At 43.0% G+C, this 16563-nt stretch overlaps 1 protein-coding gene across 7 annotated transcripts in view; it reads right to left on the reverse strand.

Annotated features, from left to right (window-relative positions):
• Nucleotides 1-16563, reverse strand: part of RELCH (RAB11 binding and LisH domain, coiled-coil and HEAT repeat containing) — a 123905-nt gene that overhangs the window by 94117 nt on the left and 13225 nt on the right. For all 7 annotated transcript variants that reach the window (XR_012901714.2, XM_075921384.2, XM_075921383.2 and 4 more), the window contains exons 2-5: nucleotides 10753-10842; nucleotides 2077-2148; nucleotides 1914-1969; nucleotides 1685-1798 (exon numbers count right to left, since the gene is read on the reverse strand). Coding sequence is in view for 6 of the 7 variants with exons in the window: in XM_075921384.2 (XP_075777499.1) it covers nucleotides 1685-1798; nucleotides 1914-1969; nucleotides 2077-2148; nucleotides 10753-10842 (332 nt within the window). In the remaining variant the exon portion in view is untranslated. The remainder of the gene's footprint in view (nucleotides 1-1684; nucleotides 1799-1913; nucleotides 1970-2076; nucleotides 2149-10752; nucleotides 10843-16563) is intronic.

The raw sequence follows: 16563 nt of genomic DNA on the forward strand, positions 1-16563 counted from the left end.
CATATTTACCAATTTGCAGCATTTATTTCTAGCTATTTTAGTTAGCAAGCCACATACAATTATTTTCTTGGTATTTGTTCCATGACATGTAAAGTGAAGTTGATTTTTTTTAAATATATTTCCCCCCCCCCCGTTCTGGAAAAGCTTCCATTGTGCATCATAATTCCATTAGTGACATGGCAATTGCCTGGGAAGTGTTAAGCATATAGAAGAGCTGAACTCTTTCCCTGCACATTAGTTTTAAGTCTTGGTGCGTGTCTGATTATGCATTCATTTCTGAATTAATGTACACTTTCTAAAGATAGTCAACTGAGGGAATCACTACACAAACTTAGAGTTAGCCCACGTGGGTATTTTTTCCCTCTATGCAGTTATTTCTGATGACAAATGCATGGCAAATTGTTTAAAAAATTAATTTCTACGTGCTGTAAACTCTGTGTGCTGTAATTAGAATGGAATGGTTATTAATAATAAAAAAACTTTATGATCAGATGAAGGTGTTAAGATAATGTTCAAAATTTTACAACTAAGTTCAACAACCTTTTGAGAGGTGTAGGGTGAAAGAGAGAAAAATATATGGGGGCTTTGCATTTACAAATTAAAACTGGATAATGTTTGTGGCACCAGGGACCAAAAATATAAAGGATTAACAGATTATAAAGTGCTCTGAAATAATCAACACCTTGTTTCTTCTACAACTACAGGTTGTACCCCCCTTAATGGGGACTCCCTGGTCTGGCAACATCCATGGTCTGGCACAGACCGCAGACGTTCTTGGACCACAAAGCCCAGGAACAGGGAGGTCTGGCGGCAGGGCAAGAGCGCTGTAGGGCCAGCAGTGACTCAGACAGGAGCCCAGTGTCACGGGGGGGGGGGGGGGGGGGGGGGAAGGCGGATGGACGGACAGCATAGCGGGGTGTTCTGGCCATAGTGGAACTCCCTAGCCCCAGCAGCCAGGGAGCTCCAGACCGGTAGCGGCTGAGGAGCTTTGGCCCTGACCCCGTTTTGGCTCCCGTGGCTTAGGAGCACCAGCCCCAGATGCAGCCAGGAAGCTCTGGTCCCAGCCATGGAGCCAGGCAGCTGCGGAGCTCCAGCCGTGATGCTTTGGCCGCAGCAGCAGCAGGGCCAGCAGCATCTAAAATCCCGAGGTGGCAGCAGGGACCTTCCGTGGTCTGGCAAATCCCCTTGTTCGGCACACCAGTCAGGTCCCAAGGGTACTGGACCAGTGAAGTCCAACCTGTACTAGAATCCAAGCAATGACTGGCTATGGAATTTGAAATAAAATTTAAGTTACTTGTAAAAAGTTCATCTGAATACTGCTGCTTGGTGAAGGATGCATTTTTAGTTAATACAAGTTGACACAGTTCTACCTATTTGTGTGTGCTCTGCAGCACCTTATTTGCATGTTTTGAAAACAAAGCCTGTTTTGATGCATTACTAAGTGCTCCTATACTTTCACTTTATGGCTCTAGTGAGCACAATTTTTATAAACATTAATTTACTCATGCTAGTACTTCCACTGATTTCACTGCAATTAGTCAGGTGAATATAAAATTAATGCACGTGTAAAAATCAGCACAAGCAGAGTTCATTTCTAGAACTACTCTGACCACATTAAACAAACCAAGATTTGAAAACAAGACGTACCAACAAGTATTTATTAAAAAAGTTAAGCAAACTTTACCTGATCATCACTTTCATCTGAAAAGGTTATTGAAGTAAGCTTGTAACTATTCTTTAATAAAAATTCATTGACTAGGAAGTTTAGAGCTCTTTTTTCAAGAGGTTTGATTGGCTCCTAGAAAAAAGAAAACAATGAAACCTGTAAAACTTATGTTCACCTTCTTTGCAATTGCTAAGACACAGCTATATGCAGTTTAACGTTATTAACTCAGTTTCTGTCAACCACCTACCTGAATTTCAGGACTTGATTTATAATTTTTTCGTTCCTGCAAAGGAACTTCATTTTCTGCAAAAAAAATTAACATAAAATTTACTCTCTTTCACTTAGAAAGAGTTCAGCTACTTCTACATTGTCAAAGTAGAAAGACTAAAGAAAAGGTTTATGTACACCACCTGCAGCCTGAGTCAGGTTGGCTCGGAGGGCCTGAATGGTCTCCTTGGCTTTCCGTAGTTCAAACTCCAGGACTGGACAGGGATTTGGATTAAACACACACAGGCATCCAACCAAGGAAAGGGAAACAAAAATAAAATATAAAAAGCAAGGATGGGTGTAAAAAAAATATACAGTTTGTATTAAACAGAAAGCATGCACTCTTTATGGAACTCATGGACACATGCAGCAGAGTTGGCTTGAAAGCAAACTGGTGAACGTTTTCCATAATCATAGTGGTCTACAGTTAATCACACTGGAAGTTCAAGCTGTCTGACAAGGAATTGCTGTAGGTTTTTAATAAAAATTATATGTATCTTTACTTTGCATTAAATTGAGGACTGTTTTGATGCTTCCACCCCTCCACTCTCCAAATTAACCAATATGCTGTAATTGCTCTCTCTATATAAAAACTTCCAGTGGGACAACAGACTGACGTCATGTGTCACTAAGTCCCACAGCCTTTCCCTTCGTCCGGAGTGGCATGGCCTCCCCCCTCCTCCATGTTACTGGGAGCCAAGAGCCACATGGCCTCCTTCCTCCCCCATCCTTGGGAGAAGCCAAGAGGCCTTCCCCTCCATACCTGGGGGGACAGGAGGGGTGGGAGCCACATGGCCTCCAGCTGGGCCTGCCACAGCCAGACCTCTGCCCAGCCCAACCCTCTGGCGGCTGGGGGGAGTGGGGAGGAAGAGACCCCGGACTGCTGTGGCCAGGACTTGGCCCGGCCCAACCCCCACCACGGCTGGGGGTTGGTCAGGCAAGAAAGCTGGCCTCGGCTCTGCCCGGTGGTTGGGTAGGAGAGCTGGGACTGGCCAGGGCTTCCATGCCTCGGCCTGGCCCTCCCCGGCAGCCGGGGGGGGGGGGGGGGGGTGGGGGGGGGAGGGAGAGGAAGTGGAGGGAGAGAATCAGGGCTGCCTAGCCCCAGAGAGGGGGGGTTTGATGAGCAGGGGGCACAGCCCCCCAGTCTTTTGGGATAACACAAAGGGGAGAAATTTTGTAACAAAAAGTTAGAGGTAGTGGAAGCAGTTTGCATAGCAAAACTAAAATAATTTACAATGCCATAGTATTATTGGCCTTTTAAATATGCTTTGATATACACTGCTAAAAGGAAGACCTGTATCTCTCAGGAGTTCTCTGAGGAAGCTTCCAGCACACTCACTTATTTCTAAGTAATGTTTCCTCTGAAAATCTTTAATAATAGTACAGTTCTAAAACTGGATTTTGGAGATTCAAAGAATACAATGAAATTTAGTTGTTCATCTCTATTGTGAATTATGCTAATAAAATTTGCTTTTAACTAGTATTTTTTAAGTACAAATGTAGGGCTACTATCTTGAAAATTGAAAAAAAAGTCAGGTATTTAGTGCTGCCAATATATAATATACTTTCATCTTTGTAAAAGGATTTAACATCTTTCCCTTTCATAGCTGTTCACATTTAAAATCTTTGAGGCAATCTATTTAGGTAGTTACAAGTGTCCAGACACCTTATTGATTCAACTCAGCCATGTACAGAGTATTCACATTAGTCTGAATGCCAAAATGAAGTAGTTTAGTATTTAACTATAAGTGATAAAATTATATACTTAAGTATTAGCTAAAACTACTTTGGACAACTGATGTTGTCCCAACTTAAAATTTTAACACCAATAAGAAACTAATGATGCTTTAACACTGTCAGGTAAAAATAAGTTTTAATATATTCTTCACACAATCATTGCCTGGAAACACTTTACTGGAGTATGCTGACAGGCTATTTTAAATGACAAGGCTGTGAACTCAGTGTCTCATTTAACTGGCTCTTGTTTATAACATGTATTATGAAGTTCTGGAAAAAAGTGTACAAATAATTTAGGTTTCCTGTTGGACTGCCATTAACAAGAATCTCTTGGCTGTAAATGAGTGCATGGAAAAAAGATTCACTCAGTTTGCATTTATCCATAAAACTGAAGTAGTAACTACAGTACATCACATTTACTATATGAAATTAACTTGTTTGATGCACAGAATTTTACTGCAGCAGTACAAAAGCACAACTGAGGTTCTGATGAAAAAGTATGTAAGAGATCTCTTTAGTAGTTAGCAATGCTGATCTGCAAACATTTCTGTGCAACCAAGTTAGAAAAAGCTTTTACTTAAAATTACACTTTTACACATAATCATTTAATATTCTTATGTTTAAGGAAATACTTAAGTTTAGTTAGATTCTAAATAATGAAGTGTTCATATATTCAGTTTTGAAAAATATAAAAACCATATAACTGATTCAATTTAGCTAAAATCACTTAACAAAAAGTGAGCGTGTATTCATATTTTTGGATCTCTAAAATATTGAAAATGATAAAAAATAAATTACAGAACAATTGCAGATCAGGAGTGCCCTGCACCAGAATGATATAAATGTAAAAGAATACTGGTAAAAAACACAAACTGAAGAAACTCAGGAATTCCACTGAGGAAAACTGAAGCAGAAATAAGAGAGACATATGACTGAAGGCATAGAAAGCCAAAAACCCCATGTCAGACGGCAAGAATTGAAATTTGAGTCAACAGTTGCAATGATGCTAAAGGAATAAAACACAACCATTATGACTTTACCTGCTTGTTCCTACTCAAATGGGTTACTCTGCTGCATGTTTCTCTTTAAACAGCTTGAGATATTATGTAATACAAGTATCTGAGGAACCCTGGCATATGTCAAAATGACCACATTATCTGGTAACAAATACAACTGACATTGTTAAGTTACAGACCTCATGTCTTATTGTTAAGGCTCTGTCTACACTATGGAAGGTCATAAAAATCACAGATTTGCAGCTGGCTCCAGATCAGATACGGCAAGCCTCTGGGCCAGCTGCACCTGGCTGGTTTGGGTGTGCGCTGGGGCAGGAGGTTGGGGGTCCATGTTCTCTCTAATTTTTTTCCATCCATGTGTAGCAAGGCATATGCAGATGTGCGCCAATAGTAGAAACACATGCTGCTGGCTGAGGACATTCTGCTAATCAGCTGGGAGGCATTTGAATTCTTCAGGTGGCTGCCCAAGTGCACAACTTACAGCAGTGGTGGGCCTACATTGCTTTTGTAATGTGTTAACCTGTTGAGATCCTGTGGTTAACACCACAGAAAGGCAATTTCCTCTCTGGATATTCACATCTACACACCAAATCCTATCAATGACCCACTTCTATCCTGACTAGATTAGCTTCATTAACACAAGCAACCTCTTCCTTATATATACAGGCAGTCCCTGAGTTACGAGGATCCGACTTATGTCGGATCCACAGTTACGAACAGGGATTTTCTCGCCTCGGAGGACTGGAGCGGCGGGACGCCTGGTCCCACCACCCGCCTCCTCCCGGGGCGAGAAAATCTGCTCCCCGTCTCCCTGGTCTGCTGGCGGAGCCAGCAGACCAGGGAGACGCTGAGCAAAGCGGCGGAGGACCCGGGGCCGGACCCGCGGCGCTTCCAGCTGATCTGGAAGGGCCGCAGTCCGGCCCGGGTCCTTCGCCGCTTTGCTCCGCGTCTCCCTGGTCTGCTGGGGGGGGGACACAGCTAGTGCCCCCTCCCCCCAGCAGACCAGGGAGACGTGGAGCAAAGCCCAGGGCCTGTGGTAGAGCAGCTGGGGCGCTGCCGGTTGGTCCCGCAGCACCGCTCCTTGGCGCTACTGGACCAACCCAGCAGCACCCCAGCTGCTCTGCCCCAGGAGTCCTGATTCAGCCGCTGCTGATCAGTTTCAGCAGCGGCTGAATCAGGACGCCTGGGGCAGAGCAGCTGGGGTGCTGCTGGGTTGGTCCAGTAGCACTGAGGAGCGGCCACGCTACTGGACCAACCCAGCAGCACCCCAGCTGCTCTGCCCCAGGCATCCCCAAGTCAGCCGCTGCTGAAACTGACCAGCGGCTGACTACAGGAAGCCCGAGGCAGAGTTGCTCTGCCCCGGGCTTCCTGGAATCAGCTGCTGATCAGTTTCAGCAGCAGCTGACTTGGGACGCCTGGAGTTCTTAAGTTGAATCTGTATGTAAGTGGGAACTGGTGTCCAGATTCAGCCGCTGTTGAAACTGATCAGTTTCAGCAGCGGCTGAATCTGGATGCCAGTTCCCACTTACATACAGATTCAACTTAAGAACAAACCTACAGTCCCTATCTTGTACATAACCCAGGGACTGCCTGTACTCTTGCTTCTGTAACTTCCACTCTAATTCATCTGGTGAGGCGGGTTTTACCCACAAAACCTTATGCCCTAATAAACCTTCTAGTCTCTAAGATGCCATAGGACTCTTTGTTGTTTTTGCAGATACAGACTAACACGGTTACTATTCTGAGACTTTTCTACAGGTATGTTATCAACAACGTGGTCAGGGAAAGCACGAGACACTCTTACTGAATGGGATAGACAACCTAGTGACACATGATGTGGAAAAACCTGATATATATATTGGACCTCCCTGATTTGCCACCTTCAGGACCTTAGCTGTCCAGAAACAGGATATTTACTGGACCATGGGAAGTCAATGCTCCCATGTTGGCAGCCAGCCCACTCCTGGGCAACTCTCCAGGCTGTGGCCCTCCCCAAACCTGGGTTCCCTGGCTAACACTAACACTGCTGAGGCTGAGGGCTTCCTGCCGCCAGCTCAGCTGGGGCTCCCCAGCCCATGCGGGACTCCCAGCCTTTGGGGCTCTTTGCTCCAGCAACATCAGTGGTTCTGCCGGAAAATGGGTATTGCCAGACCAGAGTGTCCTGGATTTGGGAGGTTCAACCGGTACTCAAATTTTTTTGCCTTGGTCTTCACAAACAAGGGCAGCTCCCAGACTGCTACACTGGGCAGCACTGTATATGAAGGTGAGCAGCCATCAGAAGTGAAAGAATAGATTAAGAACTATTTAGAAGAGCTGGGCATGTTTCCTCTGTTTTTTTCCATCCATGCATGGAATAAATTTTGTTATATACACCAAATAATGTGTGGGTGTGCACCACCTTTAGCAACACATGCTGTCAGCTGTGGATGCTCTGCTAATCAGCTGGGTGGCACCTGAATCTCTCCTGGATGGCCATCCAAGTGCTCAGCTTACAGGGAACAGTGCGCACAAATCTATGGGGTTGGAGCTAATGCATCCAAGGATTCTGTGGGAGTTGGCTGATGTGACTGCAGAGCCATTGGCCATTAACTCTGAAAATACAAGGTTATCAGGGGAAGGTCCCAGATGACTGGAAAAAGGCAAATGTAGTGCTCATCTTTAAACAAGAGAAGAAGGAAAATCCAGAGAACTAGAGACTGGCCAGCTTCACCTCCATCCATAGTAAAATCATGGAGCAGAACCTCAAGGAAATCATTTTGAAACACTTGGAGGAGAGGAATGTGATTAGGAACAGTCAACATGGATTCACCAAGGGCAAGTCATGCCTGACTAACCTGATAGCCTTCTACAATTAGGTAACTGACTATGGATACGGGGAAGGTGGTGGATGTAATACACCTTGAATTTAGCAAAGCTTTTGATATTCACAAGAACACTGTGAGAGACTAAGTTAAAGTTAAAGAAATATAGCTTCGATCAATCAACTACAAGGTGGACAGAAAGCTAGCTAGATTGTCAGGCTCAATGGATTGTCAGGATCACCGGCTTAATGTCTAGTTGGGAGCCAGTATCAAATGGAGTGCTGCAAGGATTGGTCCTGATGTGGTTTTGTTCAACATCTTTATTAATGATCTGGATGATGGAATGGATTGTATTGTCACTAAGCTGGGGAGAGAGGTAGGGAGAGGGTAGTGACCTAGATAAATTGGAGGACTGGACCAAAAGAAATCTGAAGAGGTTCAACAAGGACAAGTGCAGAGTCCTGCGCCTAGGACAAAAGAATCCCATGCACTGCTACATGTTGGGGACCAACTGACTCAGAGGCAATTCTGCAGAAAAAAGAAGTGGAGATTATAGCAGACAAGAAGCTGGATATGAGTCAGTGTGCCTTTGTTGCCAAAAAGCTAATGGCATATTGGGCTGCATTAATAGGAGCACTGTTAGCAGATCAAGGAAAGTAATTTTCCCCCTCTGTTCAGCTTAGTGAGGTCACACCTGGAGTATCATGCCCAGTTCTCCTCCTCCCGCCCTCCGAATGAATGTGGACAAACTGGAAAGAGTCCAGCATAGGTAAACAAATATGACTGGGGACTTGGGCACATGACTTACGAGCAGAGTCTGAGGGAATTAGGTTTATTTAGTCTACAGAAGAGTGGGGAGAGAGGGATTTGATAGCAGCCTTCCAATACCTGGAGAGGAGTTCCAAAAAGAATGTTCCAGAGAATGCTCTTCATTAATGAGCACATGTGATGAAATCCAGGTTCAGGTTTAGGTGAAATTAATTCCCTACTATTATATAGCTCATATTACAGTACTTGGAAAATGATCTAGTGATAGATTACAGGAGAAAACTGCATTTAAAAGTATGCATTTTAGACCTCACCATTACCTTAAAGTGAGGCTTGTACTTTGAAAGGTGATGCACACTAAGGATGTTAAAGAGCAGTTATTTGGCTAATCATGTAATTGATACAATTTTTATTGAGTACAAGATTAGCTGATAGGGGAGCTGTTTTGCAGACCTACAGTGGAGGTAGCTCTCAGAGCCAGCGACGGCTCCAAACCACTGTGGCTCTACATTTTAAATGTGCTAAGAGCCGCTGGGTTCTTACTACATTCAAAATACGGAGCCACAGCACGGGTGGTCCCAGCGTTGGCATGAGCCCGAACTGCTCAGCCCCTATTCACTCCAGATTCAGCAGCAGCCCTTTTCCAGGGATGTTAAATTTCGATTAATCAGCTGATCGAGTAGCTGATGGAATTTCCATCAAGGGGTGGGGCAGAGAGCGCTCGCTATCCCATCTTTGCCTCTGCCTTTTAAATGTAATAAGAGCCGTGGGCCTGTTCCTCTTACAACATTTAAAAGGCAGAGGCACAGCAGTTGGACTGGCGTTTCCTGCTGTGCCTCTGCCTCCCCCACCGCTGCAGAGACGGTGCTGGGGGGAGCGAGCTTTTAAACTAGCTCCCCACAGCATCAGCTTCTGCTCCCCCCTCTTGCTGCCTCTGATACAGAGGCAGCAAGGGGAGGGGGGAGCAACTAGACCATTTGCCTACCTGATAAGCGTACGTTTACTGGGTAGTTGAATAGTCGCTTACATCCTAAAACTGTTTGTGAATGCTGGGGCTGGCCACGGACAGGGGCTGCTGCTGGAGCAGCCTCCCCATAACCCCTCTCCCCTGCTGCCTCTGATAGAGGCAGCGGGGGGTGGGGGGGGAGGAGAAGAGAGGCAGCAGCACCATGGAGACAGTACTGGTGGGAACCAGCTTTTAAGCTGGCTCCCCCGAGCACCGGCTTGTGTCCCCCCCCCCCCCCTTGCTGCCTCTCATACAGAGGCAGTAGAGGAGGGAGGGAAGCGAGCAGTGGAGTATTTGATTCAACTACCTAATAAGCTTAGCCTTATTGGGAAGTCGACTATTCGCTTACATCTCTAAAGCACACTTTTTAGCTGGATAAAATGTGCTTTAGTGATTTATTATACCAAGTTTCTTATATAAAATTTACATCTGCTGGCACTTTACTGAAATCTGAAAATCTAGCTTTTTTTCTAGCTCAAGCATCAGCATTAAAGATTTCTTGATTTTAACCTAATTAAAAGATGATTTTGTGCAAGACGAAAAATAAACTAGCATACTCTCACAACATAATATTGGCTCTGCATTTCTGATGGAAGGCATTTGTTACTTAAAGCAGATACCAAATACTTGGGGAGAGGTGGTGTGTTTTTTTAAAAAAAAGGCTGCAATTTTTATATAGTCCCTTTTCTTGCCACCACACTTAGGCCATGTCTACACTACGTGGAAGATGGATGCTGCCGCAGTTGAATTTCTTGGGTTTGAGTTAGCAGGTCTAGTGAGAATCCTCTAAATCAAACTCAAAAGATCCCCCAGTCAGTGCTGGTAAGAGAGCATTGGAAGCCAATGGGAGCATTTGCTCCCATCAGCCTTCCGCTGTATGGATGGTGCGGAAACTCAATTTAAGACACGTCAGCTCCAGCTATGTGAGTAATGTAGCTAGAGTTGTGTATCTTAATTCAACACTGCAATGTAGTATAGACCACACATTAGGATCTACAACATTGGGGTAGAAGAAGCAAGTCTTCCTGTATGATAGTTGACTGGGAAGAAAAAAATCCAGAAGTGGAATTTATGGCTAGTATGCTTAGAGGGGGTTAAACTGGCAGTAAATCTCTAGTCACTGGTCATTGATAAAATAATGTAGGAATAATTATGAGTAAGCTATAGCTTCTCTCAGTGCACATTTTGACAATCTTCAAATACCTCTGTGGTGGTGGCAAACAATTGAGATGACGTAAAATCTCATGAATTATAAGTACTGGGAATGAAGAGGGATACACTTTTCTCCTCTTCATTCCTAAAATTACTTAACAGCAACATTTCAGCTGAGCTAACTGAATAAATCTGATGTAGTAAAACTACAGTCCAGTGAAATCTTTAACATGTTCCTAGAGAGGAAAGATGAAATGTTGCTTCCCAAAAAGAACTCCATGGGAGCCATATGGTAACCCGGTATTTTATGACTCCAATCTCACACAAAATCCTACTCACCTGCTACTCGTTCATCTGTCTCCCGGTTTCCATCATCAGAGTATCTTGCAAAGTCTAAGGAATCAAGGGTACTAATGCTTCCAGCTCGATCTACAAGAAGTGAAATAGGATTTTAACCATTTGCAAAAAGTCCAAGAAATCCACAAGTTCAATTAGAGAATAAACAAAAGTAGATTTATTTGCATTTTAGACATTCTGAAGTAGGTTACTCAGGTGTCGTGTGTGGTTAATTTTTTTTTAAAACCTTTACATTTTAAAAAAAGTACTGTAATTGAGAAAAAGGCATTTAAGAGTCCTTAAAAAAACAGCACTGTAGCAAGACTATCCAGACTACACAGAAAACATGCAACATTGAGGGGAAAAAAACCTATAACATTCTTGCGTCCATTAAAATATCAGGAGAAAACTAATTCTCTCTTGGCTACACAGCTATGCCCACCCATCCTTTTTTAAATCAGGTGCCACACAGAGTTCTCTTTTTGGTGTATGTCCTTTTGCTGCTATATACAGGCAGTCCCCGGGTTACGTACAAGATAGGGACTGTAGGTTTGTTCTTAAGTTGAATTTGTATGTAAGTCGGAACTGGTACATATTGTAGGGGAAACTCTAGCCAAACATTTCTCCAGAGCTCAGTTTTAATCTCCCACACCTCACTTCCCTCAGTCCTTTGTTCTCAAGCAAGGGTGTCTGCTGAGAAAAGCTGCTCCACGTCTCCCTAGTCTACTGGGAGGGGGGGCGCTAGCTTCGCGTCTCCCTGGTCTGCTGGGGGGAAGCAGCTAGTGTGGGGTTGCCTCACCCCGTTTGTAAGTAGGGATCTGATGTAAGTCGGATCCATGTAACCCGGGGACTGCCTGTATGGTCTAATTTCCTGATAATGGACTTCAAGAGTACCAGTTTGATTCATATTAGAAAACTTGGTTTCTAATGAGATGCAGGTTTGGGGCTACCAGAATCCTTTATTTCCTACTGCAATGTCTTTAAGGCAGTTCAGACATACTGCAATCAGAATAAATGCTTGTCTAACAACAACTCATACCAGTCATAAACTACTAGAAGGCACAGCCCTAAGGCAGCACGTGTGTTCAATGAATGCTTGGCAAAACAAAGCCAAGTTAGTTTTGTTATGACATTCAAGTTATAAAATATTTTAGATTTGTATCTCACAAACCGTTTGTATAACATATTAAATTAAACCCATATGCAGAGAATACTATAAAATAAGCCTTTGATTCCTTTTTTTTGCTGCTTTAAGCACACTATGTATGCCTTTAAAAAAGGATAAATATTGAAAAAGCAGAAGTGTCTGACTAAGGCACAGTACAATAGCTTGACATCTTTTTTCTTTTTTGAAATTAAGTATGTTAATAGCTAGTTCTGTGGAAAAGTTATACAAACTAGAGACAATATTCCCAGAATACAAAACAGCAGGTTCCAAATCTCTACTTGAAGAACATACTATCATGAAGAAAGCAAACAAGACCTATTGTGTACATGTAATCAAAAAGCCTTAGAACTGACTAAAGGTATGAACTGAAACTCAAGACTTGTTTATACAGTGCAGCAATGAACATGCTACAGTATGAACCTCCCAAATATGGGACTCTCTGGGCCAGCAACATCCATGGTGATGTTGCTGGACCAATGAGCCTTGGAAGCAAGCCAGCTGGGAATCCTATGGAGGCCTGATTAGGCCAGTAGGGGTGGGTCCTGAGGTGGGTGGGGAGTCCAGCCCTGGGGAACCCCAGCCAAGAATCCTGGTAGCAGCAGTGTGGGGTGGCAGGCGGGATCCAGTGTGTGTAGGGAGCCAGTTTTTCAACTGGCTCCCCTCAGGAGATGGTCTCTGATAGAGGCAATAGCACGGAGTGGCACAGCACTCCCCAGGAGCGGGCAGAAAGCGCATTGGTTGCCAGCCCCACTACTAAGATTTGGTGTGGTTACACAATTATTATACTAAACGATATCTAATATCCCTAGAGCGTGTAAAGGAATCAGGCTGGTTTCAGGGACTATCTGAAGACCAGCTGCCAGCACCAAGTTGATGGCTGAAGAAAAATGAGAGCAAGCCCTGTGAAAGAAGCCACCTAAGAGAGAGACTGACCAAAGCCCCATCAAGAGAAGATCCAAGACCCATCTGCCGTTAATTGATGACTCATGGTCATATAGTGTCCTGGGGCCATGGGACAGGACAAGATCTATGGACTAAAACAAAAAAAAGGTGAGTGCAAAATTACAGAATTGGGGCTTTCCATTCTACAATCATTCTCCAGGAGCATGTGTGCACTGACACGACCCACCCCCCCTCCGCTTGTCTAAACCACATGGCCAGTGGAACAGCAAGAACTACCAAGGCTGGTAATTATATTCCACCTGTGCACGTAAATATGTGTGGGGGAAAATTTTAGTAGCTAGGGATAGTAATTCTACCTTCACAATAAATGTGGCATATTGCCTCAACCCTCCTAACAAGATCCTGCTAGTTCTATTTCTATAACATCAGTGCCCATGGGGAGCCTGCTTAAAAGCCAGCTCCCTGCGGGCACTGGCTCCCGCATGACCCTTCCTGCGCTGCTGCCTCTGATACAGCACAGGAAGAGGGCGAGTAGATGCAGCTTTGCAGGGGCTGACTCCCTATGTCAGAGGTGTCCAAACTTTTTTCAAAGAGGGCCAGATTTGATGAAGTGAACATGCGTGAGGGCTGACCATTTTGCCTGACATTCTTTGAACCAGTAAAATTAAATGCAAATTAACTATTTTATGCAAAGTTTATTGCAAACGGCATACTTTTCATTTCATCACATGGATGACAAATCTAAACAGGTGTTAAATCACTCTGCCTTTCATATCTGAAGGCCAGATGAAAAAAAAAATCCAGGAAGCTGAAATATATGTCAGGAACATTGTAAAGTACATTACATATTATTGGTAATAAAGGTTGTCTGTCAACTTTTAAGTTCAAAAAATATGAACAGGAACATAACACCAAGTATACATGTTGTGTCCAAATATATATTTATAACTGATTTAGACCAACTGACATTAACTGAGATTTTACAATGTATTCATCTCAATACATATGGATTCGTTGGGGGCCATAAAAGATAGATATTGCCAAATTACCTGTGGGGCCGTATTAAACCGGAACACGGGCCGCAATTGGCCCGCGGGCCGGACTTTGGACATGCCTGCCCTATGCGCACCAGCTGCCGCCTGCCCACCCTGCACTGCATGTAACCGTGAAGTTAAACTCATGAGCCCAGGCTCATCCATTAATTGTTTTCACTATCACTTCCCTATCTAGGGGTTTCAGATAATATGAAATAGTAGTTTAAGGACATTTTAGTTTAAATCCTGATGTATACAGGGGCAAAGAAGAGCCAAAATGCACCACAGCAATAAAGAAAAATCACTTTGTATGATTGTAGCAATTAGCTCACCCCACCATCCTGTTCTGGAGATTGCAATAGCGACAGAGACTTTGATTTACTGGTGACTACTAAGCAAACAGTCACAGTCTACTCTGAGTAGAGACAACATAAATGGAATATAGAAGAGAGACTGTACAACAGGCTTACCATTTGACCTGTGTTGGGTCTCTGAAGGTGATTACAATGCATCATCATTTTTTAAAATAATTTACTTCACTTACAAATTCACAATGATACAATAGACAAGCGACTGATATGTAAAGGAAAAGTGTAATGGTTGTACGCCAAAGTAGAAGTTGCGTTCCAAGTTCTTACATAGTCCTACAGTTGAAGCCTAGGGTAAAGACACTTCATTTCAATCAACTTCATAATGGCAATGCTTAGTCAACACTGAACTCTACTAGTACAGCACCAGATGTTTTCTAGGTGTTTCTTATAGATATATGAAAAAGTCCCTGCTCTAAACAATCTTATTAAAGAAAACTAAACCTGGTGTGTACTTAGTAACAACTTCTTCCTTTCAAGATGAAACAATACAGGGGAACTAATATCTTTTATTGATCCAACTTCTGTGGGAAAGATAAACCAGCTTCTAAACTTCAGGTAACCTGGGAAAATGCTCTGTTTAAGATCAAGAACTGGTGTCTCTCTCACCAACTGAAGTTAATTCAAAAAAGGTATTATTGCACCCAACTTGTCTTTCTACCATTCTGGGACAAACACAACTACAACACTACATCCTTCAAAGATGCAAAGTTTGTAAGTAAGTTTCTAGTATTTGTATTCTTTAGCACTGCAAAGACAAAATAGCTCAGAGTGCAAACTGAATTTATTCTTGGGATGTAAAATTTTGATTTGGCTAATCGAATAGTTGACGCAATTTGCATTGACTATTTGATTAATTGATAAGGGCACTTCTGCCTTGGGGCTGTTGCTACACTTCAAAGGCGAAAGAGCTGTGGGGAGCACGGGGCCAGCGGGGGACTCAAGCATTCTGCTGCAGTCCCCACGCTCCCTGTGGTGTTTCAAAATGGCAGAGCTGCATGGAACCCAGGGTCAGCTGCTGCTTTGAAGCACTCCTTCTTTTCTCCTTCCTTGCTGCCTCTTTCTGATAGAGGCAGCAAAGGGGGAGGAGGAGGGAAGGGACTAGTCAACTGACCTATTGACTATCTGATAGGAAATTGCTTATTGGATAGTCAACTAGTCGTTCACATCCCTCTTCTATTCTAGCACAAACAAATTTGCCATTTGAATTCCATTTGCAGAGCCAAACTTTTGAATAAAACCAATGAAACACAGGGTACAATTTTTGTAAGCGTTGATGCATATGCCAAATCACAGCTTGATACAGAATGCATTCTGAGTTTGCAGGTCTGGCAGTTACAAAGAACATCCTTTCTTTTGTTAGCATAACAGATGTCTTAGGGTGATTAATCTCAGAACTCTCCTGCATGGGGTTGTTTGTCAGACTACAACCTGCAATATAAATGTTTTATAAAACATTTCAGTTCTTTTAACAAACATGATATCCAAAAAAGTTCATTTTAGCTACCCTTTCCTGAAATATTGGAGAATAAGTTGTCCCCCAAATAAAGTATTTGGCCAACTGATTATCAACTGATTAACAAGTTTTAACATTTAGAGATATAAAAATTAAGAATTTTTTCTTCCCTGGCTAAACAACTTTTATCTGCTGCTTCTATTACAACGTAAAACTTCCCAAAGCAGTTTGCAGTCACTACACAAATTTTTGTTTTGGAAAGAGAAAAGTCATGTAAAAAATAGTTCTTATTCTAAAAGAACAGCCAGGCAGTATGCTATTAACTTCTAACTTTCTAAAAATTTTACTTCATATTAACTTTCTAAAGAGGAGCAATATTTCCACCTTGAAACAATATTAGTACTTTTATTCCAGAAGTTCTTAATCTTTTACTGTAGCAACCCATGTCAGAAGGTTTGGTGAGCATGGAATCTTTTTCTAAGTCTCTTCATGTTATGCCTAACACAGCTTCTATGTCTCTAACTACTCTTCTTTTAAGTCTCTACACTTTCCCAATCCCCCTTTTTTTCTTTGCTTCATTTTTACAGTTTGTGTTAGGCTGATCTGACTGACTTGCTTCTTTTTCTTATACTTCTACCATCCAAGAAGGCTACAGTTACTTGGAATGGACATCTCTATGGATTTTCATGACAGAAGCTGAGTATTAGATTTTGGGCTGTGAGCGTGGCTGCTTGAGCCTTCATCCCATCCATGTGACCCAGCCACTGGCTTCTCCGTCTTCTCCCAAAAAGATTACATTTGTAACAACTAACGGAATTCATGGCAACTTTCTTCACCACTACTGCTCTACTGCTTTGCTCTGCATCCTTATCCAATCCAAAATCA

The sequence above is a fragment of the Pelodiscus sinensis genome, chromosome 2 (genome assembly GCF_052426305.1).
Source record: "Pelodiscus sinensis isolate ZL-2025 chromosome 2, ASM5242630v1, whole genome shotgun sequence".
NCBI lineage: Eukaryota > Metazoa > Chordata > Testudines > Trionychidae > Pelodiscus > Pelodiscus sinensis.